Source organism: Chiloscyllium punctatum, chromosome 8 (genome assembly GCF_047496795.1).
Source record: "Chiloscyllium punctatum isolate Juve2018m chromosome 8, sChiPun1.3, whole genome shotgun sequence".
Lineage (NCBI taxonomy): Eukaryota > Metazoa > Chordata > Chondrichthyes > Orectolobiformes > Hemiscylliidae > Chiloscyllium > Chiloscyllium punctatum.
The window spans coordinates 46,083,278-46,109,372 of NC_092746.1; the positions used below are offsets into that span (position 1 = coordinate 46,083,278).

A 26,095-nucleotide genomic window follows, 5' to 3' on the forward strand; every position below is an offset into this window, starting at 1 on the left:
AACTGTCTGAGGTTCCCGTTGGAAAAGTACTGTTTGCTTCCAGCTGTGAGGCCATCTTCCCCGCTCCCCCCGCCCCCCCCCGCCCCCCCACCCCCCCCCCCCCACCCCGGTTCCTTTCTCAGCAACTTGTTCTATTTATTTAATTCAATTTATTCTGTCGTGTTGATTCCATATTTCTGTCAGATGTTCACTGTTTCTGTGCTAATGCCCACACCAGTAGAGTATCCGTTGTGATTTTCCCCAAATGGGTACTTGCTGTGCAACTGCCATTTGAGAGATCCAAGTGCACTTGCTTCTGAAAATGGTTGCAAACAATCCCAGTTTCTTGACTTAAATGTCTCAAACGATTAGGAATTGCACTGCTTCACAAATCTCTGGATGAACCCTTGTGTTTGTCATTCACATAAAATCCAAATGTTTTCCAAAATGCTGCTTTTAAAGTGTAAATGCACTTGGAAATACCCGGCTCTAGGCAAAGTATACTACATCAGTTTTCAGATCCTTGTAAAACATGATGTTCTGTTGGAATTCTTCCTTTGCAGGGTTTATGTCATGGTGGGGACAGATGTGACTTTCTCATCATGCCTCCGAGAGGTGGAGACCCCACAAAACCAGCTGAAGTGTAGTCAGGAGATGGAACCGAGCATAAGTTGTGACAAGAAATTTAGGGCCCAGTTTGATATTGACTGGTGTAAACTGACTTTGGTAAGTCAAGCGCTATCTTTTCAGCATTCTCTCTTTTGAAGGGGATCATATACATTTTGATGTATTTTTTTCACATTTTTTCTCAGGATTGTGATACGTATTTACAACACAAAAACAAGCCAATTGACCTACATTTAACATTGATATTTACTTTTAGCTTGCACCTCCAACTTCCTTTCTTTGTCTAACCCCATGAACAAATGTCCTTCTGTTTGTTATTCTTACATGCAACTGTCTAGCTTCTCTTTACTTTTGTATTCAGTTCAACTACTCCTTTTGATAGTGAACTCTAACCATTCTATGGACAAAGAATTTTTTTCTAAATTCTTGATTTGATTTTTAATGAATGTCATATTTATGGCTCTTAGTTATGGCCCCCACCTCCTTTAGAAGTGCAAATACCTTCTCCAAGCACATCCAATAAAACCATACCAAAGTATGCCTGTTAGAATCACCCAAGTCTCTATTAAATTATTTTTTGAAAGGATGTGACCTCTTCTGATTCCTATAATCCTAATAAATCACCCCTTTTTAAATCTAAGGATAGCAGAACTGTTTACAGTACTCCAAATGTGTTTTAAGGTTCAAACTTTTCTGATTTTTCATTCTACTCCTTTAGAAAGTAACCCCAAAAATTTGTTAATTTTACTGGTGTCCATAATCTGTGTTGCTACTCATAATGATTTGTGGATTTGCCTGCCCTGCACTCCACTCCACTCCACCCTCCTCACTCTCCTGACTCTGGCATTCAACCCCATTTTGATGCTACTTTCTCTGAAGAAATGTGCAGCCTCTATTATTTCCATCCTATCAATGTAATACCACTGATTAACAGTATTGTGCCAAGTCTGCAAAAGTATTTCCTGGTTGTATTTTTAGATTAGATTACTTAGTGTGGAAACAGCCCCTTTGGCCCAACAAGTCCACATCGACCCACCGAAGCGCAACCCACCCAGACCCATTGCCCTACATTTACCCCTTCACCTAACACCCAATTCACCTGACCTGCACATCTTTGGACTGTGGGAGGAAACCGGAGCACCCGGAGGAAACCCACGCAGACACGGTGAGAATGTGCAAACTCCACGCAATAAGTCGCCTGAGGTGGGAATTGAATCCGGGTCTCTGGCGCTGTGAGGCAGCAGTGCTAACCACTGTGCCACCGTGCCGCCCACTGCAGTATGGTGTTGACACATTTTTCAATTGTTCTTTAGGTTCCCAAGACTAAAATATAAATGTAGATGGTGAACAAACACAGTTCGGTTGTTAAACACTGCAATTAACTAGCCATTTCTCACCAATTGTTTAATGTTTGTCCAGAATCACAATCTCGAACGGTGTCATGTTTGGAACTTGCACACACCCTGTTCCTTCATTAAGAAAAAATTCAAATTGGAGGAGAAAATCTCCCAAGAGGATTCTGCTCAAATCAGTGTTACTGTCGAGCAAAATCAATCATCAATTTAGATTTTCAAATATCTGTCTCCATAAAGGACTGAAGTTTGATTTGTTCATAAGTTACACTTTCTCCCTCCAGTGGACAATGATATGACCCCATTTTAACACCTGAAAAATAACATGACCCCAGACAACAACAAAAATCAATCATTCAATACAGAATTAGAGTTTGTTTATGACAAGGCAACATATAATTCATCACATAAATATGAATATCTGAGCTTTTGAAATCATTGTAAAAATATAACTATTTTATGAACTTGTGTAGGTTTCAGCCAAATTCTCCATATTTTCTTGTTGACAAAAGATTGTGAAGTCCCTTCCCTCACCCCTCAGCACCCCTGTTCAGCTCATCATCTTCACACATACACCCATCAGTCCATCTTACTTACCTGTCTACCCCACTCTGCTTTCCAACCTCTTCCTTCGACTATTGACACGTACAAATGTACACACACTACAACACTTTCACTAGCCCCTCTGTCTTCCTCCTCTTTTGGTCTAACTGTTGGTACCAGCTGTGGAGCAGAGTTGCTAACCTGAGGTAAGGGGTCTGTATATCACATAGATGGGAGTAGAAACACTGTCAAGTTGGAATCTGCTAGCCACCTTCCTACCTTAGCTCCTTGACATCCTAGTTTTCCCATGCTCAGTCAGTCACTGAGTTACATGTTCCAGCCTTTGTCTGAACCAAGTCAACACAAATATTCTGGGCTCGATGAAGTTTGCCTTCAGTAATGGTTTCTAATGTTAAAGGGTGTCTTGAGCTCACTGTCCACTCTATATTATGTGGAGGCATTAATTCACTGGATCCAGGGCTTTGCTGCCAGACACCTCCCCTACCCCCAATGCAATAAAGACAGGGTCCATCTTGTCCTCACCTATCACCCTGCCAGTCTCCGCATCCAACGCATTATCCTTAAACACTTGCACTGACTCTAATTAGACCCCAGCACCAAGAACATCTTCCCCTCCTTTGCCTCCTCCATTGACACAATGAATGAGACTGCAAATTGGAGGAATAACACCTCATCTTCCACCTGGGCACCCCAAGGCCCAGAGAACTCAACATCTGAGTTCTGCAATTTCAAATAATCTCCCTTCCCATCCCAGCCCCTCCCCCTCCAATTTCTCTGATTGACCCTTTCTTCCATTTACCAACTGGATTCATTCTTCCCATTTACCAATCAGGTCGCACCCTCTACACTTATCCCACCTCACCATCCTTCCCCCCCCCCCCCCCCACCAACAGCTCCCCATATGCTACTCCCAGCCCTGGAGAAGGGTGACATGTGAAATGTTGACTTCTCCCCCTCCTGATGCTGCCTGGCTCGCTCTGTTCTTCCAGCCTCCCACCTGTCTACCTTGGATTCCAGCATCTGCAGATTTTTTTTGTCTTTAACCAAGAGTCTCCAGACTGGGCTGTCTCCTTTGCACAGAGGCTTCTGCTTGGATTGAAGTAAAGGAAATGCACAATCCCACACTTATGTCCTTTTGACTCTACTGGGGGTCATGAACCACAGTTTAGGTGCCACTGTGCTAAAGACTAGTTACAACGAAGCTAACTGAGCTAAAATCTCAAGTAAATTGGTTCAGTAACTTTGCATGTAATTTGTCATCTTGTCTAGCCTTTTGTTTCAGTTTGGAACATCAAAGACAGGGACTTCCAAAACCATTTGGGCCCTGAACAGAAAAACAGAGCTTTTTAACACTGCATTACTTGGAGCTGCCAAGTGCAGGACTGAGAAAATAAATAACTTTCATTATTTGCTTGTTTGTCATTTTATTCCCTGTATGATTTCAACATAATCATATCAATTTGATTCATAGAATCATCAAATTTAAATGGTATGAAAAGAAGCCACTCACCTCACTGAGCTAGATCTATTAATGTTGTCTTTACGAGTTGCCTTTGATCATTGATACTGCTTTTACCTTTCAATGGAGGATTCATCTGTTCAAGCATCACTTCAGAGACCATAATGCGTAATTCAGGCTTGGACTCCAGTACAACACTTGAGGGCATGGTGCAATGTCAGAGTGCTATAGATTATAATAGTGACCATACTTACAAAAAGACTTAATTGGCATCACAGGGTTTCAAGACAGTACTGTGCAAGTTCATTTTCTTTGTCTTCATTCTAAACTAATTTTCTGCCTTGCCCTATGGTTTTCAATTTCAAAGCTTTCCAATTTTATAGTTTCTTGCCTTTGTTTCTATTCTGCTACAATTGTACTTATAAACAAATGGGGAATAAAGTTAACCAATTATTTTGTTGTGATAATGATCCTCTATTTTAAGCTATACAGATCAATCAGCTATCGGTCTTTTGGAGTGAGATTCACCTATTATAACATGATAATGTAACTAACATTGACATATCTATTTCTTTATAGGCTCCATATGTTTATTGTCTTATTCTGAGCTTAAATGTTCTTAACACTTGCCTTCCTGTTGGTCGATTCAGGTTACACATTGTTTATTTTAATTTGATGAAGCTTTAAGTTTTCATGCTACATGAATTGTACTTTATGAACATTTAATCAGAACTATGTCCGATTGGATAGACATCACAGCCTCAAAATGTGAGGAGTCTGAGAAGGCAAAGGCCTGATTTTGGACCAACAGCCAATGAACCATCTCCCAAATTGCTCCACTGACTCTGAAGAGCATTTATTTGAAGTTTTCTCTTTGAATGTTTTTTTCTTTACCTCAGACAAATCTGTGACACTTCAAGTGGGTCACCTTCTAGATATAGTAGGTGGTTGCTGTTAAAACAACTGTACAAGTACAGAATACTGATGCATTTATCCTCGTGACCTTCCCCTGGCATTATCAGGGGTTTTGAGACTCCAGTATAAAGAGCTATTTTAAAATAAAAATTTAGCAGATGAGTCACCAAGATTAGCTGTTGCAGATTTCCCAGTGAGTGCAGTTGAACAGCTGATCCTTATTGTGGTTCTGTCAGCTGGGAAGGTATCTTGCATTGAGAAACACACTTATGCAGAAGAAGGATAATAAAACAAATTACAATATGGGCATTAGTAGGCAAAGTCAAGGAAAGATATTTTCCCAGAACATTCGGAGCCAAGAATAACTAGCAAGATAACTGAGGGAAGGGTAGGGCCTATCAGAGAATGCCCACACTGTGGAAAGAGGCCAAACCTTGTCAGTCCACCCTATCCCCATAACCCTGCATTTTATCATCGCTTTTCCACCCAACCTATACATCCCTGGACACTACGGGCAATTTAACATGGCCAATCCACCTATCCTGTACATCTTTGGACTGTGGGAGGAAACTGGAGCACCTAGTGGAAACCCAAACAGACACTGGGAAAATGTGCAAACTCCAGACAGACAGTCAAGGCTGGAACTGAAGCTGGGTCCCTGGTCACTGAGTCACTCTGCCAGAGGTGTACAAGATAATTGACATTTTGTGCAACATCTGGGCACACTTTTTAGTGAGTACATTGCTTTCATAAACGCGAGGGTTGATGTGCAGTTAAAGTGGAGGATTGTGAAATATTGCATGCAGTTATGTGAGAGAGGAATTATTGGAACATGAAATAAGGGCAATATATCACCATGGCTGAAAGGGACAAAGTTACAAATCATACAACACCAGTTTATAGTCCAACAGGTTTATTTGGAAGCACTAGCTTTCAGAGTGCTGCTTCTTCCTCAGAGGAGGCGCCTCTCTGATGAAGGAGCAGTGCTCTGAAAGCTAGTGCTTCCAAACAAACCTTTTGGAGTATAACCTGGTGTCGCGTGATTTTGAACTTTGTCCACCCCAGTCCAACACCGGCACCTCCACATCAGGGCTGAAAGGATTACATTTGGGGCTGTAAGAAGAAGCCAAGAGGCACATAGCAGCTGTTTTGAAGATCATTTTCCAATCCTCAGCCGATACAGATGAGATGCCAGGGATTGGAGATCTGTAACCAAGGCACCGGCTAGACAATTATAGGCTGGCCGGTCTGATGTTGGTGGTGGGCAAATTATTGAAATCAATTCTGAGACACAAGATAAGTTGTCACTTATAAGGACACCAGATCGATTGGGGATAGTCAGCATTGATTTTATTTTGTCAGAGGAAGATCATAATTTACTAATTTGATCAAATGTTTTTGAAGATGTAATGAGTTAGTGATTTGGATGATGCCTGTTTGGATTTTAGAAAGCCTCTTAAGAAGGTAGATTGGTCAGAGAACTAAATGTCAATGGGAACAGAGGAATGGGATGAGTGGGAGTAAAATTGGATTAGCATAAACAAAACGTTAATGGTCAATGTATGTTTCTTGCAAATGAAAAGCAATTTGAGTGTTCCACAGGGTTCGGATTTTAGGTCCCTTGCTGTTTGTGAGATTTGTGAATGATTTAGACTTAAATGTGTGAAGCACGATTTTGAAATTTGCAGTAGATACAAACATTTATTTGGTAGTGAAAATGATGGCTGCCCACTGTAGGAAAATATCAATTATTGGAGAAAAATGGATTAATCAGGGGCAGTCAGCATGGTTTTGTTCAGGGAATGTCATGGCTTACTAACTTAATTTGAATTTTTGGAGGAAGTGACAAGGAGGGTTGATGAGGAGTCCAGTGGATACTTTCTGCATGGATTTCACTGAGGCATTTGACATGCTTCTGTGATGGGATACTGAGGAATGTGGTGGGTTGGATCCAAATTGTCTCAGTGACAGGAAACAAAGGGTATTGGTCATTGGATGTTTTTATGAATGCAGAGTATTTTCCATTGGTGTTCCAAAGAGCTTTGTGTTGGGGCCCTTGCTGTTTGTAGTATGTATATTAATGATTTGGACTTGACTGTGGAAGTTCATTTGGAAATTTTCAGATGACAGAAGAATTGGCCTCGTTGCTGGAGGAGGATAGCTGGCGACTACAGACTGATTTAAATGGCTTGGTTGAATGGGTGAAAGGGGCAAATGGAATTAATTTTGAAGAAGTGTAAGGTTACGCATTTGGGATGAGCAAACAAAGCAAGGGACTCAGTAAATGGGACATTACTGATGGACTGAGGTCCTTGAAGGTGGCAGGACAGGTAGGTAAGGTGGTAAAGAGGGCATAGCAAATGCTTTTTTTTTATTGGTTGAGGCTTAGAAAACAGAAGCTGGGATGTAATGCTGAAAGTGTATAAAACATTAGACTTCAGCTGGAGTTTTGCATACAGTTCTGGTCACTGCATTACAGGAAAGATATGATTGTTTTCGAGAGAGGGCTGAGGCGATTTACGCGAATGTTGCCAAGGCTTGAAAGTTGAAGCCATGAGGGAAGACTAAGTTAGACTCTGGTTGTTGTCTTCTAATAGCGGGGACTTGAGTCATACAAAACCATGAGGGGCCTTGACAGGAATGACCTGTTTCTTCTTACGGAGAGATCAATTAGCAGGGGTCATAGATTTATAATGATTTGTAGAAAGATTAGAGGTACAAGAGCAAAAGCACTTTCACTCAGGGTTGAGTGTCTGAAATGAACTGCCTGGTTTGTTGGTGGAGGCAGAAATGTCCAACCCATTTAACAGGAACCTAAACCTCTACCAACAGCAAGACTATGGATCCAGTGCTGGAAGGCAGCATTAGTGTGGGAAACTGGTTTCTTTTTCTCAGCTGGCGCCAGTACAATGGACTGAATGTCTTCTTTCTGTGCTGTTATGTTTTTGTGGTTCAATACAAACTAATTATAGCAGCAATTTTGAAGCATTAGGATGACTATTTTAATTGTCCATTGTTCCCATATAAAATCATTGTAAAAAAACAAGCAGTGCTGCTATTAGATGGTAGTGTGGGGTATAAGAAAAGAGCATTCGTGTCCAGGGAGAGGTAGGCACCACAGGGAATGGAGTGTTTTATTTCCCCCTTCAACTTTATTTTGATTTAATCTCTGCCCTCCCCTTCTCTTTTTGAAAAAAAAAGAAAAAGAAAGAAAAGCAATTTTTAAAAATCATTGAAATATAGACCTGAATATTGAATACGTACTAGTCTGAGGTTTGCCTGATTCTTAACCTGCCTGGAGTTAGTATTCTGCAGTTCTTGAAAATGTTACATTGGTAACTTGTGTTGGACCAGTTTGGTTTTAAAATAGTGGTGGCTCTGATAACCCTCACTATTAATTATATGTGAATGGTACAGCAAGTTGAGAGGAGGGACAGGTGCAGAGTTAAACTCCATGCAAAGGTTGCTTACTGCCCTGCTGTTACCTTAACAAAATTGATATTTTGGGGTCCAGCTCAGCACTGGATGTCATGAACTTACTGTGTTTGCCTGGTAGGGCATGAATTAAACTCACCAGAGAAATTTAAGCTGGAGTAGCCACAATGATTCGTTTAGTAATGTGATGTTTGTAAATGGCTACTAATTGACTGCTCTGGCACTGAAATATGGAGTCTCACTCCTGCAGACATTGAATCTTTGAGGCAATCGTAAAAGAGCTTTTTTGTTTTTCTTTCTGGTCCTCTTACTCCACCTTTCTGGACCTGATTTAGCATTTTGTTTATGCACCTCCTCAGTCTTTACAAAATTTATTTTCAACTCCAGGTGCTCACTGGCGAAGGAGTTACCTCGTTCGTTGCCGTCTTTGCTCAAACCCTTTTGTTTCATTTCCCTTATTCTGCTGTTTACAGCTTGTATTTCCTGCAAATTAATTGGCAAATAGTCCTCCGTTAAAGAACATAGGATCATGTCGAACTTTAATGGCCTGCTAGAGAAACATATGGCCAATTGTTATCTGTGTATATTTCTTCCTGTAGTGAAAATAGAACAAGTCCATTTTACATAATAATTTAAAACCTAGTCATCCTAGCCAGAACTAAGTATCTCTACTCTCTGTGAGAAGACACACATGATTTCTGTGAACTTCAGTTCATTATTTTTAACATCCCTTTTGTTTAATTATAAGTTACAGTTATAATGGAATCTGTCAAATTTCCTTATATTAAATTTATAGAATCTACTCATAAGCATTAAATTATTCTGGTGCTCTAACCAGGTAATATTTTAGAGTCAAAGTTTTTACAGCACAGAAAGAGTCCCTTTGGCACCTTGTGTCTGCATTGGTCATTAAACATCCATCTATTTAACCCCATTTTCCAACACTTTCTCCATAGCATTGTATACAGTGGTGTTTCAAATGTAAATCTAAACAATTCTTAAATGACTTGAAGATTCCTGCCTATATCACCATTTTTATGCTTTGAGTTCTAGGTATCCACATAAACCTCTGGGTGTACACATTCTTTTCCTCATCTGCTCTAAACCTCTTGTTCATTACCTTAAACTGTGCCCTAGTTATTGACGACTCTACTAAGGGGAAAAATTTCTTCCTAACTACCCTTTCTGTGCTCTTCAGACCTATGTGCACCACAATCAACAAGCTTTCCAGTCTGGCTTCATAAGTAAATAGCTGCAGCCATGCAGCATCCTGATGAATCTCTTCTGCGACCTTTCACGTGTAATCACATCATTCCGACAGAGTGGCAACCAGAACTGCACACTCTGTTCCAACCAACATTACATACAGCTCCATCATCATCTCCTTACTCTTTCATTCATTGCCTTGAGTAACTAAGACAAGTATCCCATATGCCTTGTTAGCCATCTGACCTACCTCCTCTTCTGTCTTCAAGAACATGCATTTGAAGGACTCTGTGATGGTTTGTACTTCCTGGGGTACCACCATTAAATGTGTATTACCTTGCCTTCTCAAAAATGTATTACCTTGTACTGTTCAGGATTAAATTCCATTTGCCACTGCTCAGTCCATCTATATCATTCTGTGCTGTAAGGATTTGCTTGTCACAATTTACCACGCCACCAGTTTTTGTATTATCTGCAAACTAACTGGTCAGACCTCCTAAGACCATAAGTCATAGGAGTGGAAGTAAGGCCATTCGGCCCATTGCGTCCACTCTACCATTTAATCATGGCCAATGGGCATTTCAACTCCACTTATCTGCACCCTCCCAGTAGCCCTTAAATTCTTGATCTTGCAAGGAATTCTCAATCTCTGCCTTGAAGACATTTAATGTCCCGGCCTCCACTGTGCTCCGTGGCAATGAATTCCACAGGCCCACCGCTCTCTGGCTGAAGAAATGTCTCCTCATTTCCGATCTAAATTGACCCCCTCTACATCTAAGACTGTGCCTAAGGGTCCGAGCATCCCCGCCTAATGGAAACAACTTCCCAGCTTCCATCCTTTCTAAGCCTTGCATTATCTTGTAAGTTTCTGAGATCTCCCCTCAACCTTCCAAACTCTAATGAATACAATCCCAGGATTGTCAGCCGTTCATCATATGGTAGGCCTGCCTACCATTCCAGGGATCATCTGTGAATTTCTGCTGGACACGCTCCAGTGCCAGTATGTCATTCCTGATATCTAGGGCCTAACTGGAGCTTTATAAAGTCTAGGAAGCACATTGCTGCTTTTACATTCCAACCCTCTTGAGATAAGTGACAACATTACATTTGCTTTCTTAATCACTGATTCAACCTGCAAGTTAACCTTTAGAGAATCCTGGACTAGCACTCCCAGATCCCTTTGTACTTTGCCTTTATGAATTTTAGAAAATAATCCATGCCTGTATTTGTTTTCCAAAGTGCAAGACCCCGCATTTGCTCACGTTGAACTTCTTCAGCCATTTCCTGGATCACTCTCCTATACTGTCTAAATCTTTCTGCAGCCTCCCCACCTCCTTAGTACTGCCTGCTTGTCCACCTAACTTTGTAACATCAGTAAACTTTACCAGAATGCCCCCAGTCCCTTCATCCAGATCATTAATATATAAAGTGAACAGCTGCGGCCCCAACACTGTACTCTGCGGGACACAGCTTGTCACTGGCTGCCATTCCGAAAAATAACCTTTTATCCCAACTCTTTGCCTTCTGTCAGACAGCCAATCCCCAATCCATGCCAGTAGCTCACCTCGAACACCATGGGCCCTCACCTTACTCAGCAGCCTCCCGTGAGGCACCTTATCAAAGGCCTTTTGGAAGGCTAAATAGATAACATACACTGGGTTTCCCTGGTCTAACCTACTTGTTACCTATTCAAAGAATTCTAACAGGTTTGTCAGGCATGACCTCCCCTTACTAAATCATGTTGACTTGTTCTAATCTGACCCTGCATGAATTTAGAAATCTCATGCTTAACAATGGATTCTAGAATTTTACCGACAACCGAGGTCAGGCTAATCGGCCTATAATTTTCCATCTTTTGTCTTGATCCTTTCTTGAACAAGGTGGTTACAACAGCAATTTTCCAATAATCTTCGACTTTCCTTGACCCCAGTGACTTTTGAAAGATCACAACCAAGCCTCTGCTATTTCCTCAGCCACCTCCCTCGGAACTCTAGGATGTAGCCCATTGGGGCCAGGATATTTATTGATTTTTAGACCTTTTTAGCTTTTCTAGCACTTTCCCTTTTGTAATGGCTACCATGCTCAACTCTGCCCCCTGTCTCTCCTTAATTGTTGGGATAATACTCATGTCTTCCACTGTGAAGACTGACGCAAAGAACTTAAAGTTCTTCAGCTATTTCCTTATCTCCCAGCACTAGCCTTCCTGCATCAGTTTGGAGCAGCCCAATGTCTACTTTTGCCTTTTGTTTGTTTCTTATGTATTGAAAGAAACGTTTACTGTCATTTCTAATATTACTGGCTAGCCTACCTTCATACTTGATCCTCTCCTCCCTTATTTCTCTCTTTATTATCTCTGTTTTTGTAGCCTTCTCAATCTTCTGATTTCCCAGTGCTCTTGGCCACTTTATAGGATCTCTTTTTTTCTTTGATTCATTTCCTGACTGACTTTGTCAGCCATGGCTGTCTAATTCCCCCTGGCCCTGGCATAATCTTTCTTTTCTTTGGGATGAACCTCTGTCCTCAATTACACCAGAAACTCCTACCGTCTTCCCCGCAAAGCTCTGCTTCCAGTTGATTTTCGTCAGTTCCTCTCTCATATCCCTGTAATTACCTTTATTTAACTGTAACACCATTACATCCGATTTTGCCTTCTCTCTTTCAAACTGCAGACTGAATTCTACCATGTTATGATCGCTGTCTCCTTAGCATTCCCTTACTTTAAGATCTTTTATAAAGTCTGGCTCATTACATGGCACTAAGTCGAGAATAGCCTGCTCCCTTGTGGGCTCTGTTACAAGCTGTTCAAAAAAGCCATCCTGTAAGCTTTCCATGAATTCCCCTTCTTCGGATCCACCGGCAACATTATTCACCCAGACTATTTGCATATTTAAGACCACCATGATCACCGCCTTTCTGACATGCCCTATTTATTTTCCAGTACATCTTGCGTCCCTGGTCATGACCACTGCTGGGAGGTCTGTACATCACTCCCACTATGGTCTTTTTTCACCTTTTGTGGTTCATCAACTCCACCCACACAGACTCCACATGATCTGACCCTATGTCCTTCAGTGCCATAGATTTAATTTCATTCTTAACTAACAAACCCCTATGTCACCTCCCTGTCTTTTTGATAAGTTGTAAATCCTTGGGTGTTAAACTGCCCGTCCTGAACCCCTTGCAACCACGTCTCTGTGACGCCGACTACATCATAAAATCATTCAGAATGATTTGTGCTGTTAATTCATCTACTTTATTATGAGCACTCTGGTAAAGTGCCTTAATGCTAATTTTCTTATCCTCACAATTTCCAACATCTCTAGTATAATGTCCTAAGTTATCCTTCCTTTTTGCTTCATTCCTAGTCTGCCTCGAACTTGAACCCTACACACATGCTAACCTGCATAATCTCCCGACTTGACTCCATACTCCCTGTTGCTTTTACCAACCCCCCCCACCGACTCACAAGATTAAAGTCCTCGTGACCGCCCCATTTATCCTTTTCGCCAGAACACTGGTTCCAGATCAGTTCAGGTGGAGACTGTCCCATCGGTACAGATCCCCCTGGTTTCAAAACTGATGCTAATGTCTCATGAAATGGAATCCCTCTTTCCCACACCAATCTCTTAGTTACGTGTTTACTTCCCTTACTTTCTTATCCCAATGCCAATTCTTATCCCTATCCTACAACAAAGGACTTTGCACTGAATTCTGTGGTATAGACGAATTTCATAGAATCTCTACAGTGCAGAAGCAGACCATTTGGCCCGTTGAGTCCACACCAACCCTCCGAACAGCATCCCACCCAGATCCACACTCCTAACCTACCCCTGAAACCTTGCATTTCCCATGGCAAATCCACCTAGCCTGCACATCCATGGACATTTGGCCTTGGTAAATAGCCCATCCAATTATCCAATCCATCTGGACAGGTTGGATGAGTTGGCACATCCATGGAAGATGCAGTATAATTTGGATAAATACGAGGTTATTCACTTTGGAAGCAAAAAGAAGGCAGATTGCTACCTGAATGGCTGTAAATTGGGAGAGGGGAGTGTGCAGTGGGCCCTGGGTGTCCTTGTGCACCAGCCGCTGAAGGTAGGCATGCAGGTGCAGCAAATGGTAAAGAAGGCAAATGGTATGTTGACCTTCATTGTGAGAGGTTTTGAGTACAGGAGCAGGGATGTGATGTTGCAGTTATACAGGGACTTGGTGAAGCCATACCTGGAATATTGTGTGTGGTTTTGGTCTCCTTTCCTGAGGAAGGATGCTCTTGCTCTTGGAGTGCAGCGAGGGTTTTCCAGGCTGATTCTGGGGATTGTGGGACTGACGTATGAGGAGAGATCAACCAGGTTAGGATTGTCTTCACTGGAGTTTGGATGAGTGAGGGGGGGATCTCAGATTTATAAAATTCTAACAGGACTAGACAGAGTAGATACAGCGAGAATGTTCCCAATGGTTGGTGTGTCCAGAACCAGGGGGCATAAACTGAGGACTTGAGATGGGCTATTTAGGACGGAGATAAGGAAACATTTCTTCAAAGAGTGGGTGAGCCTGTGGAATTCATTACCACAGGAAGTAGTTGATGCCCAAAACATTGAATGTATTCAAGAGGCAGCTCGATAGAGCACTTGGGACGAATGGGATCAGAGGTTCTAGGGACAAAGCAGGAATAGGCTATTGAGTTGGATGATCAGCCATGCTCTCAATGAATGGCACAGCAGACTTAAAGGGCCAAATGGCCACCTCCTATTCCTATCTTCTATGTTTCTGTGCAACTAACCTCCACAGCTTTGGACTGTTGAGGAAACTTGAGCACTCAGAGGAAACCCACGCAAACGCAGAGAGAATGTGCAAACTCCACATAGTCGCCTGAGGATGGAATTGAAACTGGGTTCCAGATGCTATGAGGCAGCAGTACTAACCGCTGAGCCACTGTATGGCATGGGACAGGGTTCTGGTCATAAAAACAAACTTTGATAATTACTCTCTCCTTCCTGTCTCTAAACCAATTGCCCTGAACCTCATGGGTTGTTATCTTCTGAACCAGCCTCCCATGTGAGACCTTATCAAAAGCTTTAATAGAGTATATGTAAATTATATCAACTCTGTTACCTATATCTTCACACCTCTCCGCCTAAAAAAAAATATACAATCAAATTTCTTCTCCCCTGAAAAAGTTATGCTATCTTGGAATAATCCTTGCTTCTCCAACTGGAGATTAGTTCTGTGCCTCAATTTCTTTTAATAGTTTCTCTACCACAGATGTTAGACTCATTGACCTGTAGTTTCATGGTTTATCCCTACCACCCATTTTGAATAATAGCACCACATTAACTCTCCTTCAGTTCTCCAGCAATACTCCTATGGCCAGAGAGGATTTGAAAATTAATGTCAGTTTACAGCAGGATTGGTCTGGGTCCACTGCTTTTTTTTTCATTTATAGAAATGATTTGGGTGTAGATATAGGAGGAATGGTTAGTAAATTTGCAGATGACACCAAAATTTGGTGGTGCAGTGGACAGCAAAGAAGGTTACCTCAAAGTATAATGGGAGCCTAATCAAATGGGCTGAGTGGCAGATGGAGTTTAATCTAGATTGAAGTGAGGTGCTACATTTTGGGAGAAAAATCAGGACAGGATTTATACACTTAATAGGTCCTGGGGAATGTTGCAGAAAAAGGAGACTTTGGAGTGCAGGTTCATAGTTCCTTGAAAGTGGAATCACAGGTAAACAGGGTAGTGAAGAATTCATTTAATATGCTTGCTTTTATTGGTTAGTACGGGAAAAAGTGAGGACTGCAGATGCTGGAGATCAGAGCTGAAAATGTGTTGCTGGAAAAGTGTAGCAGGGCTCCTGAAGAAGGGCTCATGCCTGAAACGTCGATTCTTTCTGCTCCTTGGATGCTGCCTGACCTGCGGCGCTTTTTAGCAACACATTTTCAGCTTTATTGGTTAGTGCATTGAGTACACGAATAGGGACGTCATGTTGCAGCTGTAAAGGACATCTGTTAGGCCACTTTTAGAATACTGCATTTAATTTTGGTCTCCCTTATTATTGGAAAGATATTGTGAAATTTGAAAGGATTCAGAAAAGATTTACAAGGATGTTGCCAGTCTTTGAGGGATCGAGCTCTCGGGAGAGGTTGAATAGGCTGGGACAGCTTTCTTTGGAGAGTTGGAGGGGTGAGCTTCCAGAGGTTATAACATCATGAGACACATGGACAGGGTAAATAGACAAGGTATTTTCCCCAATGTATGGGAGTCCAGAACTAGAGGTTTAAGGTGGTGGGGAAAGATATAAAAGGGACCTACGGGGCAAAGTTCTGACACAAAGGGTGGTACGTGTATGGAATGAGCTGCCAGAGGATGTGGTGGATATTGCTATAATTACAGCACTTAAAAGGCATCTGAATGGGTACATGAATGGGAAGGAGTTAGAGAAATATGGGCAAAATACTGGCAAATGGGACTAGATTAATTTAGAATATTTGGTCGGCCTGGATGAGTCTTGTTAAGGTACCTATTTGAGACGGCTCAGGGAATCCCTGATGGAAACCTCTCTTGGTTCAGCTCGGAGATCATACTCTGTGGTAGTCTAGAATATAAAACTCTTACAGATAGTTTAGTTTAAATTATTATCTTTATTTACCAACAGTGTCAATGTTACACTATAACATAGATACCTACAAGCCAGGCTTGAGCTAAGGTTTTAAAACCATGAGCAGAGTAGCAGCACCAGCTCTGACCCCTAAGAGCTCTCTCAGGCTACTCCCCCTATTGCTACAAACAAGTTGTCTTTATATAGAAATTAGTATTAAAATTACAAAAACACCACAGATAAGCAGCAATAAAATAGCAAAAGTTTGCAGAGGAAGAGAAACTCATTGCCAGGTCTGAGTATGCTTGAATAATTAAGCTACATGCACATCAAAGTGGGAAACCTTGATCCAGCCAGGCCAAATGGCCAATTGCTTTGGCTACATAACCTTCCCTTTCAACAGTACATCATAATGAGGGACTAGTCTAAACTATATGAAAAATGTCATGAGGTAACCTCACTTAGCTAACATGCCCAGTATCATTGTCCTACAAAATGGCTTTTTCTTGATTTATCATCTTGGATTCCCAAAATGCAAATTAAATTCATAACATTCCCGGATCTCGAGCTCCAGGGAACAATACACAAGCATTCAATCCATGACAAGCTCAAATCAGACCACAAAGACAATCTTATGACCAGCTTCTACCCTGTATCTCTCCTCCCATCCCTCTCTCTTTCTCTCTTTTTGTCCCTTGAACCCTTAGGCCAGTGAATGTAATTTACAGAATTTTTTCTCTCTCTCTCTCACACACACACACACACACTAACATCTTCTAACTTCGTAACTATGTTAGTTTCAGCCTTCGTGTTTTCCTAGCCTGTAAGGGTAATGAGACATTCACATTCCAGAACAGTAAGGATGAGGGAGCTGAGCTTCATAAATTCAAATCTACTCAGTGTGGTATATTTGAAAATGTATCAGGATTGTTCTATTACGTGCATATTCCACTCAGCTTATTAATTACCCCTCACCCCAGACAGACAGACAGACACACACACACGCGCACACACACACACACACACACACACACACACACACACACACACACACACACATGCACATATGTTTGTGGGGTGCATTTGTACTTGCAGAGTTACATTGTACTTAGCTCAAAAACTGCATGAATCCATGTAACACGCTTAACTCATTTTTCAGATTAGAATCCGTCTAAACATTATGGCACAGACAACAGCACACAGGGGGCAATCACCTGGGCTGACACCAATTGTTAAAGTTAATGTGAAAATGCACCTTTTTCAAAAATCTTTTGTGATTTACATATGAAAGAAGTGAAACTATCATGGCCATTCTAACAGATGAGAGACTTGAGCTATCAAGGTATTTTTCAATGTATAATTTCAGTTACATCACACTGTAAACTTTTGCTATGAATACTGTGTCCTACAATCTTATACCTGATGAAGGAGCAGCACTCCGAAAGCTAGTGCTTCCAATTAAACCTGTTGGACTATAACCTGGTGTTGTGTGATTTTAAACTTATTAAATTGCCAGTTCTTTTCATATTGTGTAAGAGTTTTGCTAAGAGTCTTCGATCTGAACCAGAAATGTAGTTATCCAACTGTGAAATATGCACAGCTTCCAGCTCCCCCCCCCCCCGGGTGAGAAGTGTGTACTGCCCCACATTCCACAAGTGAACAAATGCTATCAGCTTACTTACACCGTTCCATTGACACTAAGAACAGATGTCCTTAATTTTTCTGAACAATTTGTGTACAGCCGGTAAGGATGACCAAGAAAGCTGTGATATATTTGCTAACAGCCTTCCAGCTCACTGACAACTTCTGTATGCAAATATAGATAAAGGCAGCCAAGGGAATATTTTTGAACCATAGCCACTTTCAATGTATGACATGTGACAACTATTTTAACACCACCATTTCCCACAAACAGAAATGAGATGAATGACTAGTATGTGTTTAGTGATAATAAATGAAAATAAATATCGTCCAAGATATGGGAAGAACTATTGTACTTTTCTTCAAATAGTGTTATGGAATTAATTATATCCATCAAAGAGACAGGGTCATGGTTTAATCCTTCAGCCTGAAGCTGGTACTTGTGATTCAGCAGCAGTTTGTCAGTGTTGCATTAGAATGTCAATTATGCTGAAATCTCGGAGACAAGACAGAAGTTGACCCACAACCTTGTAATTCAAAGCTTAGAGTGCTACCATCAAGCCAAGACTGGCACTGACACTAAGAACCAGTAGCTGATTTTATTTTGGGGAATGTATTCAGTTAAAATTTTGACATCTTTAGTCTGACTCGGGACTGCATTTGTAACAAATGCAGTGTAACCCCATCTAATATCCACTAAATTGAAACTGCCATTTGCTAAACACATTGTTTGGGAAAGGTACTGAGCCATAAGACTCAGCAAAGTCCCAGAATTAAGGTTTGATCCATGTAATTAGAAAATGTGTACAGCCGGTAAGGATGACAGCTGTGATATATTTGCTGCTGGCAGGAATCAGGAACTAGCATCGGAGCACAGAAGAATTTTGAAAATAGCATTTATGATTTGGAGATACTGGTGTTGGAGTGGGGTGTACAAAATTAGAAATCACACAACACCAGGTTATAGTCCAACAGGTTTATTTGGTAGCACCAGCTTTCGGAGCGACGCTCCTTCATCAGGTGATTGTGGACAGTAAAACTGTAAGACACAGAATTTATAGCAAAAGTTTCCGGTGTGATGTAACTGAAATTATGTATTGAAAAAAACTGGAATTGTTTGTTTAGTCTCATTGTTTAGAATGACCATGTAGGTATCAGTTCTTTCATATGTAAATCACAAAACCATTTTTTAAAAAGTTACATTCTCAAATGCACTTTACCATTTGGTGCCATGTCAGCCCAGATAAGGTATTGAAGGTGTTAGCTCCCTGAGAGGCTGTCTGTGCCACAATGGTCAAACTGATTCTACTGTAAAAAATGGATTTTCAGAATCTTACACTGATTCATGCAGTTTTTGAGCAAAGTAAAATGTAATTCTGCAAGTACAGATTCACCCCACAAACTTTTATGTGTATGTGTGCATGTGTTTGTGAGAGTTGGGGGGAGGGGGGTGGGGAAGGTGGTTTGAATGTTTGTGAGAGGGTGTGTGTGAGTGAGAGTGAGAGAGGGTCAGAGAGAGTGAGTGTGTGTGTGTGTGTATGTATATAGTGCAATAGGGTGTGTCATGAACCCAAGGTCTTGGTTGAGGCCATCCCTATTTGGTACCAAACTTGTTTATCAGCCTCTGCTTGGCCACTTTTCATTGTTGCCTGTCCCAAAGTCCACCTTGGAGGACGGTCACCCGAGCATCTGAGATTGAATGTCCTGAACCACTTAAGTGTTCTCCGACTGGGAGGGAACACTCCTGTCTGTTGATTGTTGTGCGATGCCCATTCATCTGTTGCCATAGCCTCTGTTTGTTCTCACCAATGTACCATGCCTCGGGGCATCCTTGCCTGCAGCGTACGAGATGGACAACGTTGGCTGAGTCACATGAGTACCTGCCGCGTACATGGTGGGATGTGTTCCTACACCTAATGGTGGTATCCATGTCCACACTCTGACACGACTTGCAATGTCTACCGTGACAGGGTTGTATGATATTGTCCTGAAAGCCGAGCAGTTTGCTACGAACAATGATCTGTTTGAGGTTTGGCTACTGTTTAAAGGTGAGAAGTGGAGGTGTGGGGAAGGTCTTGACGAGGTGCTCATTCTCATTGATAACGTGTTGCAGGCCGTGAAGAACATGGTGTAGTTTTTCAGTTCCTGGGAAGTACTGAACAACAAAGGGTACCCTGTCAGTTGCATCACGTGTCTGTCTCCTGAGGAGGTCATTACGATTGCTCGCTGTGGCACATCGGAACTCGCTGTGGCACATCGGAACTTGCAGTCGATGAGTTGAGCGTCATACTCTGTTCTTATGAGGACATCCTTGAGTACTTCCAAGTGCCCATCACGTTCCTCCTCATCTGAACAGTCCTCCGTATACACAGGATGTGTTCAGATGAGGAGAAACGTGATGGGCACACTATAGGTGATCCTGTTGCGCTATACACACACACCCTCTCACAGACATTCATAACATCGCCCCCCCCCCCCCCCACCCTCCACCTCTCACAAACACACACACAAGTTTGTGGAGTTAATTTGTACTTGCAGAATTATATTTTACTTTGTTCAAAAACTGCATGAATCCGTGTAAGATTCTGAAAATCCATTTTTTACATTGGAATCAGTTTGACCATTGTGGCACAGACAGCCTCTCAGGGAGCTAACACCTTCAATACCTTATCTGGGCTGACATGGCACCAGTTGGTAAAGTGCACTTGAGAATGTAACTTTTAAAAAATGTTTTGTGATTTACGTATGAAAGAACTGATACTAACATGGCCATTCTAACAAATGAGAGACTTAACAAACAATTCTGGTCTTTTTCAATATATAATTTCAGTTACATCACACTGGAAACTTTTGCTATAAATTCTGTCTTACAGTCTTACTCTCCACAACCACCTGATGAAGGAGCGGCACTCCAAAAGCTAGTGTGCTTCCAAATAAACCTGTTGGACTGTAACCTGGTGTTGTGTGATTTCTATCAAAATCCTCAGGAACCTTTAAAGGGAAATAACTTTTTTGAATTAACCTTGCTGAATATCTTTGTGCAGCTTCCAGAACTGAGAGCACCTGGGCTGATATTTCCGAAAAAGGAATAAAACAATTTTGATGATTGTACTGGAACTGGAACAATTCTGCTCCAGAGAGAAAGAAAAGCTCAAAAATAGCACTGATGGCTATGGAATTTTTACACTGCAAAATAAGTGGTGCTAAAGTAATAGTACGAAGAAAATAAACACTATCCTGAACCCATTATCAAGCTGTAGAAGGAAGAATCTTTCACTGCCAATTATAGAAGTACTGAGATATATATCTAGCACATTTGAAGCAAAATGGCAAATCAAAAATGTTTTTTTTTTACAATTTGGTGGCAGGTTGACAAGTCAAAGATGCCTTCTGTCAGTAAGGAAGTGATTCGGGGAGATGGCGTTCTGCCTGATGACGGAGAGTATAAACCACCTTCTACCAACTTGAAAAGCAAGGATTATTACACAGATTTTGTGATTACGTTGGCGATACCAATAGCTGTTGCTCTGGTCCTGTTTGTTATCCTTGGTTACATCATGTTCTGCCGTCGAGAAGGAGTGTAAGTAAATCACACTGCTGTCCAAGTGCAGATATGCAGAGGCTCCAAACATGGGGCGCATTTCTTTTTTAAAAGAACGACTTTTCTATTTTATAATGGTCTTTTAATATTAGGCAAAGGATTCTGTTTTAGTTTATAGTTCCAACTAAAAATAACAGTCTCACAGGTTAGTAAAGGAAGTAGAGAGCTCAGAAACTGTCCAGACCATTGCACACATTCATATATCAGCTCCATCCATGCGAGTTTATTTTCCATCAAGCCTTTTCATCAGTCCCTTTCTTACATGTCCCCATTGTGTTTGTGTGTGCAGTCATTCTGGCCCTATACTTGTAGGCAGATACTGACAAGTACATTCAATAATAATCTTCTCAACATCTGCCAAAAGTGGGTCCACCATTAGCAAATATCTTTTGATGTTTCAAGTATCGATGCCTATTATTTAATTCATTAATTTTGTTTTGTTCCTAGGCAAAAGAGAGACATGCAAACACCAGAGTAAGTGTCTTCTTTCCTGTTATGTTTTAAATTGAGCATCTTCTGTTCTTAATTTTACTTTTTTTTGTTTTATCAGATCATAACCTGCTACTGTAGGCTTCAGAGTCTGTTCCATACCTGTGTCCATTTGAGTTGTACGTTTCATGGTTCATCTCATACTGTTGACCATACTGAAGAGTTATTGCAGTTAGATCTTTTGGTAGTGTAGCAAGTGAGCTCAAATGTTTAGTAACTAGTAAAGCTAGGTGTAGTGATAACTTTTTTAATGAAGAAAGCATTATTTTCCTCAACTGTTAGTTTAGAGATCATTTAACATTCATTTTCTTCAGTGGTATGCATTCCTCTTAAGGTATTCTAAAGAAATCACTGATTGCTGCAGCAGGATTGTATTCCAGTATCACTACTTTCTAGAGTTCAGTCTAGAATACAGTATTATTACAGTAAGATTTTTATATTTCTCACTGACTTTAGCCAGTCCTTTTCTGCCCTAACATGCCTAGCTTCTTTAACGGTAACACAGAGGCCACCTACACCATGAGCTCTCTCCTGCCTGCCCTCATTACATCTCTGATCAGATGACAATATGGAATGCTGAAAGTGACAGGAAGAGTTGGAGGGGTTCAATTCTGTTCCCATCAGATGCACTTTGACAGTTTTATGCTGCGTGAATGCAGATTGCTCTTAACTGAAGATGTGATATTAAAAAATAACTGGATCCTTCTTTGAACAGAAATTACAAGTTATTTAAGGTACTGCTGACCATATCAGGTCCAGCTGTCTGCAGCTGAAACAACCCACTACACAATAACATACACAGGACAGCACGGTAGCTCAGTGGTTAGTACTGCTGCCTCACAGCACTAGGGACCTAGGTTCGATCCCAGCTTAGGGCAACTGTGTATGTGTGGAGTTTGCACTTCTCCATGTATGCATGGGTTTCCTCCCATAGTCCAAAGGTGTGCCCAGCAGGTGAATTGACCATGCTAAATTGCCCATTGTGCTAGGTGCATTAGTCAGAGGGAAATTAGTCTGTGTGGGTTACTCTTTGGAGGGTCAGTGTGGACTTGTTGGACTGAAGGGCCTGTTTCCACACTGTAAGGAATCTAATCTAATCAGGACAACTGTTCTATTAGGACAAAGACTGGCAAATGTAAGACAGATCAGGCAGCATCTCTGGAGAGAAAAATGTTTTGGGTTAATTACTTTTGATCAAAGCAAATTTGTGAAGGGTGAATTAGACATCCAACTTTTACTGCAGATGTTTGAGATCTGAACAAAAAACTTTAAAAATCATTGATTTGAAATGCCAACCCAACCTTCTCCATTCCTCGTTGCTGCGTCGTACTATGGTATTTCACTTTTGGAAAATGATAGAAATGATGGCTTTCCCAGTGGTGGTCCCAAGTGGTCTCCTTGGGTCAATCTCTTTTAACCAATTATGCACTAGTTTTATTTAAAACCTGAGCTGCTGTGGCAGTGTCGGCTGACTGAGTTTCAAGGTAATTGCCTACAGTTTGGCTGCCTATTGAGACAGAATGCAGAAGGCAGTCAACTCTCCATTCTAAATCACAGTCTATTCAGCAGATACTGTTTGGGTTAACATGATAGATTTTTGTGTTTTTCAACATGAACAGCTCAGGAGTATACTGAGCTAGGACTATCTTAAGTCACCTAAAACCCAATATAAAACTCTGTAGCACAGTTGTAATGTCCCTACTTCTGTGTCAGAAGTCCAGGTTCAAATCCCACCTGCTCCAGATGGATGTCATTGAACAGGTTTAAACAGGTTGATCAAAAATATCAAAGTCTTCTGTTATCTATTGGCAGTAAATGACTGGTTCTTAATGTAAAAGCCATCATTTCTATCATTTTCCAAAAGTGAAATACCATCGTACGACTGAGTGGCTTTTAAGATCCATCTATTGGTTAAGCAGTCATTCCAAATTTAATCAATTAACTCAACTGACATTCCCAACTGCTGTGGCAGAATTTGAAGTTATTTCCTGATCAGGAGTCCAGGCTTCTGGAATACTCATTCAGCCATAGAACTATTGATCCTACACTTTTGATTGAAAGTAATTATGGTTCATCTATAAATGTTGGAACGATAGAAACCATAATCTTCAGTCCCTGCAGCAAACTGTACTATCATGACTAATTCCATCTCCCTCCATAACCTCAGTCAGTTGAACTAGACTGTGTGCAGCCATGGAGTCCCCGTTGATCCCCAACCCATGCTCTCTTGATTATTCCAGTTCTACCATCAATTCTTTCCTCATTATATCTCAAGCCCTCATTTGTTTACAGTTTAGTATTTTGAGATGCTTTTCTGGCTGGCATTCTATTATATACCTTCCACAATTTTCAACTCAAAAAAACCTCTGGAAACATGATTCACTTAGACTTCACTGGCTCAGTGTCATTAGATTAAAACAACCACAGTTAGTGGCAATATAGTTTGCATTAAATTGAAGATGGGGTTAATACTCAAGTATGGGTATTTGACATGTGGCTGTGTCAAGTTTTACCATTTAGCTATCTAATCAGATACCAGGAGTGGTAATCACAATAGTGACCTTTTCAAACTGATGCATAATTCATGTTGCTGGTTTGGATTTAGACTCCTATTTAATTTTTTAATTAATTTTTTGATGACACTACTCATGAATAAATCCATTGCAACAAAATACCCAGCAGTAAAGTGAGTAATGTAACCACATAAATGGTGTAAAATAGCAAATATTAATTTAATAATTAAAAATTGTCCATTTTAATCTGTTAACTTCTGCTAATTATCACAAATTCAAAATACAGAAAACCAGAAAATCCCTAACCTTGATGGATTTAAACATTGGCATAAAAAGTCAATTAAACTAACATTCATAATTGTAAATTACCTCCTAAAATGAGTGTTGTTTTGGGAATCTCCACTGCAGTATTTTTAAGTACGTTCTTACCCTTAAATAGTAATTAAAAGTTGTCTATTCTTATAAATTTTCTATCACAATTTTGTTATATTTTAAATAGGTAACTTTAAAATCCAAGCCCCACTAGAATCTCTGACATAGTCTGTTTCAGACTAGGAAAGAAAAGGCTTGAGTCAGAGAAGTTAAGGCCAGAAATGGGGATTATATTAAACATAAATGGCATAACTCTACCCCTTTTAAATGGAGTAGTTAAAATTTTTAAAAAAGCTGCCTACAATAACCAGGTTAGGAGGAATGTCATATGAATGCATTGAACGGTAGTTCCCTGTTGCTGACGGTTATTTGCATTGTATAATTTGATTTTATAGTTCATTTTTTAATAAAAAGAACTTTCATTAATATGCGATTCAGAAACAAACTATGTGGAGAGAGATCCAGATTTAATCCAGAAATTTAGAATTCATCTGAGTCAGATAATCAGCAGTTTATAAAAGCAAGACACTGACCTAATGTAGTTCAAAGTTTACAGCATAATCTTCTCATTTCATGTTTTTCTTCAGCATCCAGCTGGTTCATCATAGTTCAATTCAGAAGTCAACCAAGGAGCTTCGGAACATGTCAAAGAACCGGGAGGCAGCTTGGCCCCTCTCCACTCTTCCTGTGTTTAATCCAGTAACTGGTGAGATCATGCCACCCCTTCACCATTCAGATAACTGTGACACCTCCAACATGCCTCTCATGCAGACACAACAGTGAGTCTTTTTTTTAGTTGATACAAGATGACTAGATAATACAGGATATTGTTTTCCTTTAATGCAGAGATCAGAGGAATTGGAAATAGTTGCATTTCTTTGTTACTGGAAAATTGGCTTTGTAATGATAACTTTAAACACAAGTATGTGATATTTAGAGGTGTGATATTTAGAGGTATGAAATTGATGATACCTCCCTTTAAGGGGTATTGAAAAAATGTTTCCCATTCATGTATGCCTGAGTTTTATACAACATCAAAGAACCCAAAAAAGGTTTTGAACTGGTACCATAATTTTTCTCATTAGCACATTTGGGCAGACTCTTCCTTTTTTGTTTTGTATTTCTATATTACTCATTTATTACTTCTGATTTACTTCTTTACAATAAATATTGAATTTTAAATGTTCTGCCAATGATGCAGATTTGATTGTAATGGCACAAAAAAATTATAGATAATTTTAAAAATCATATAGTACTTTTATTAACTACCTGGCAGCACGATAACCCTGTGTGTTGCACATCCAGTTCAGAATGTGGTTCATATCATCCATTGCTATGCTGT

The 26,095-nt window shown here is 40.6% G+C and overlaps 1 protein-coding gene across 10 annotated transcripts in view; it reads left to right on the forward strand.

Moving 5' to 3' along the window:
* The window catches only part of sgce (sarcoglycan, epsilon), a 103,145-nt gene that overhangs the window by 47,563 nt on the left and 29,487 nt on the right, over nt 1–26,095 (forward strand). For 9 of the 10 annotated variants that reach the window (XR_011961327.1, XR_011961328.1, XR_011961329.1 and 6 more), the window contains 4 exons: nt 543–705; nt 21,147–21,358; nt 21,827–21,853; nt 25,341–25,532. Coding sequence is in view for 7 of the 10 variants with exons in the window: in XM_072575478.1 (XP_072431579.1) it covers nt 543–705; nt 21,147–21,358; nt 21,827–21,853; nt 25,341–25,532 (594 nt within the window). In the remaining 3 variants the exon portion in view is untranslated. The remainder of the gene's footprint in view (nt 1–542; nt 706–21,146; nt 21,359–21,826; nt 21,854–25,340; nt 25,533–26,095) is intronic. The other variant, XM_072575472.1, reaches the window with a different exon arrangement.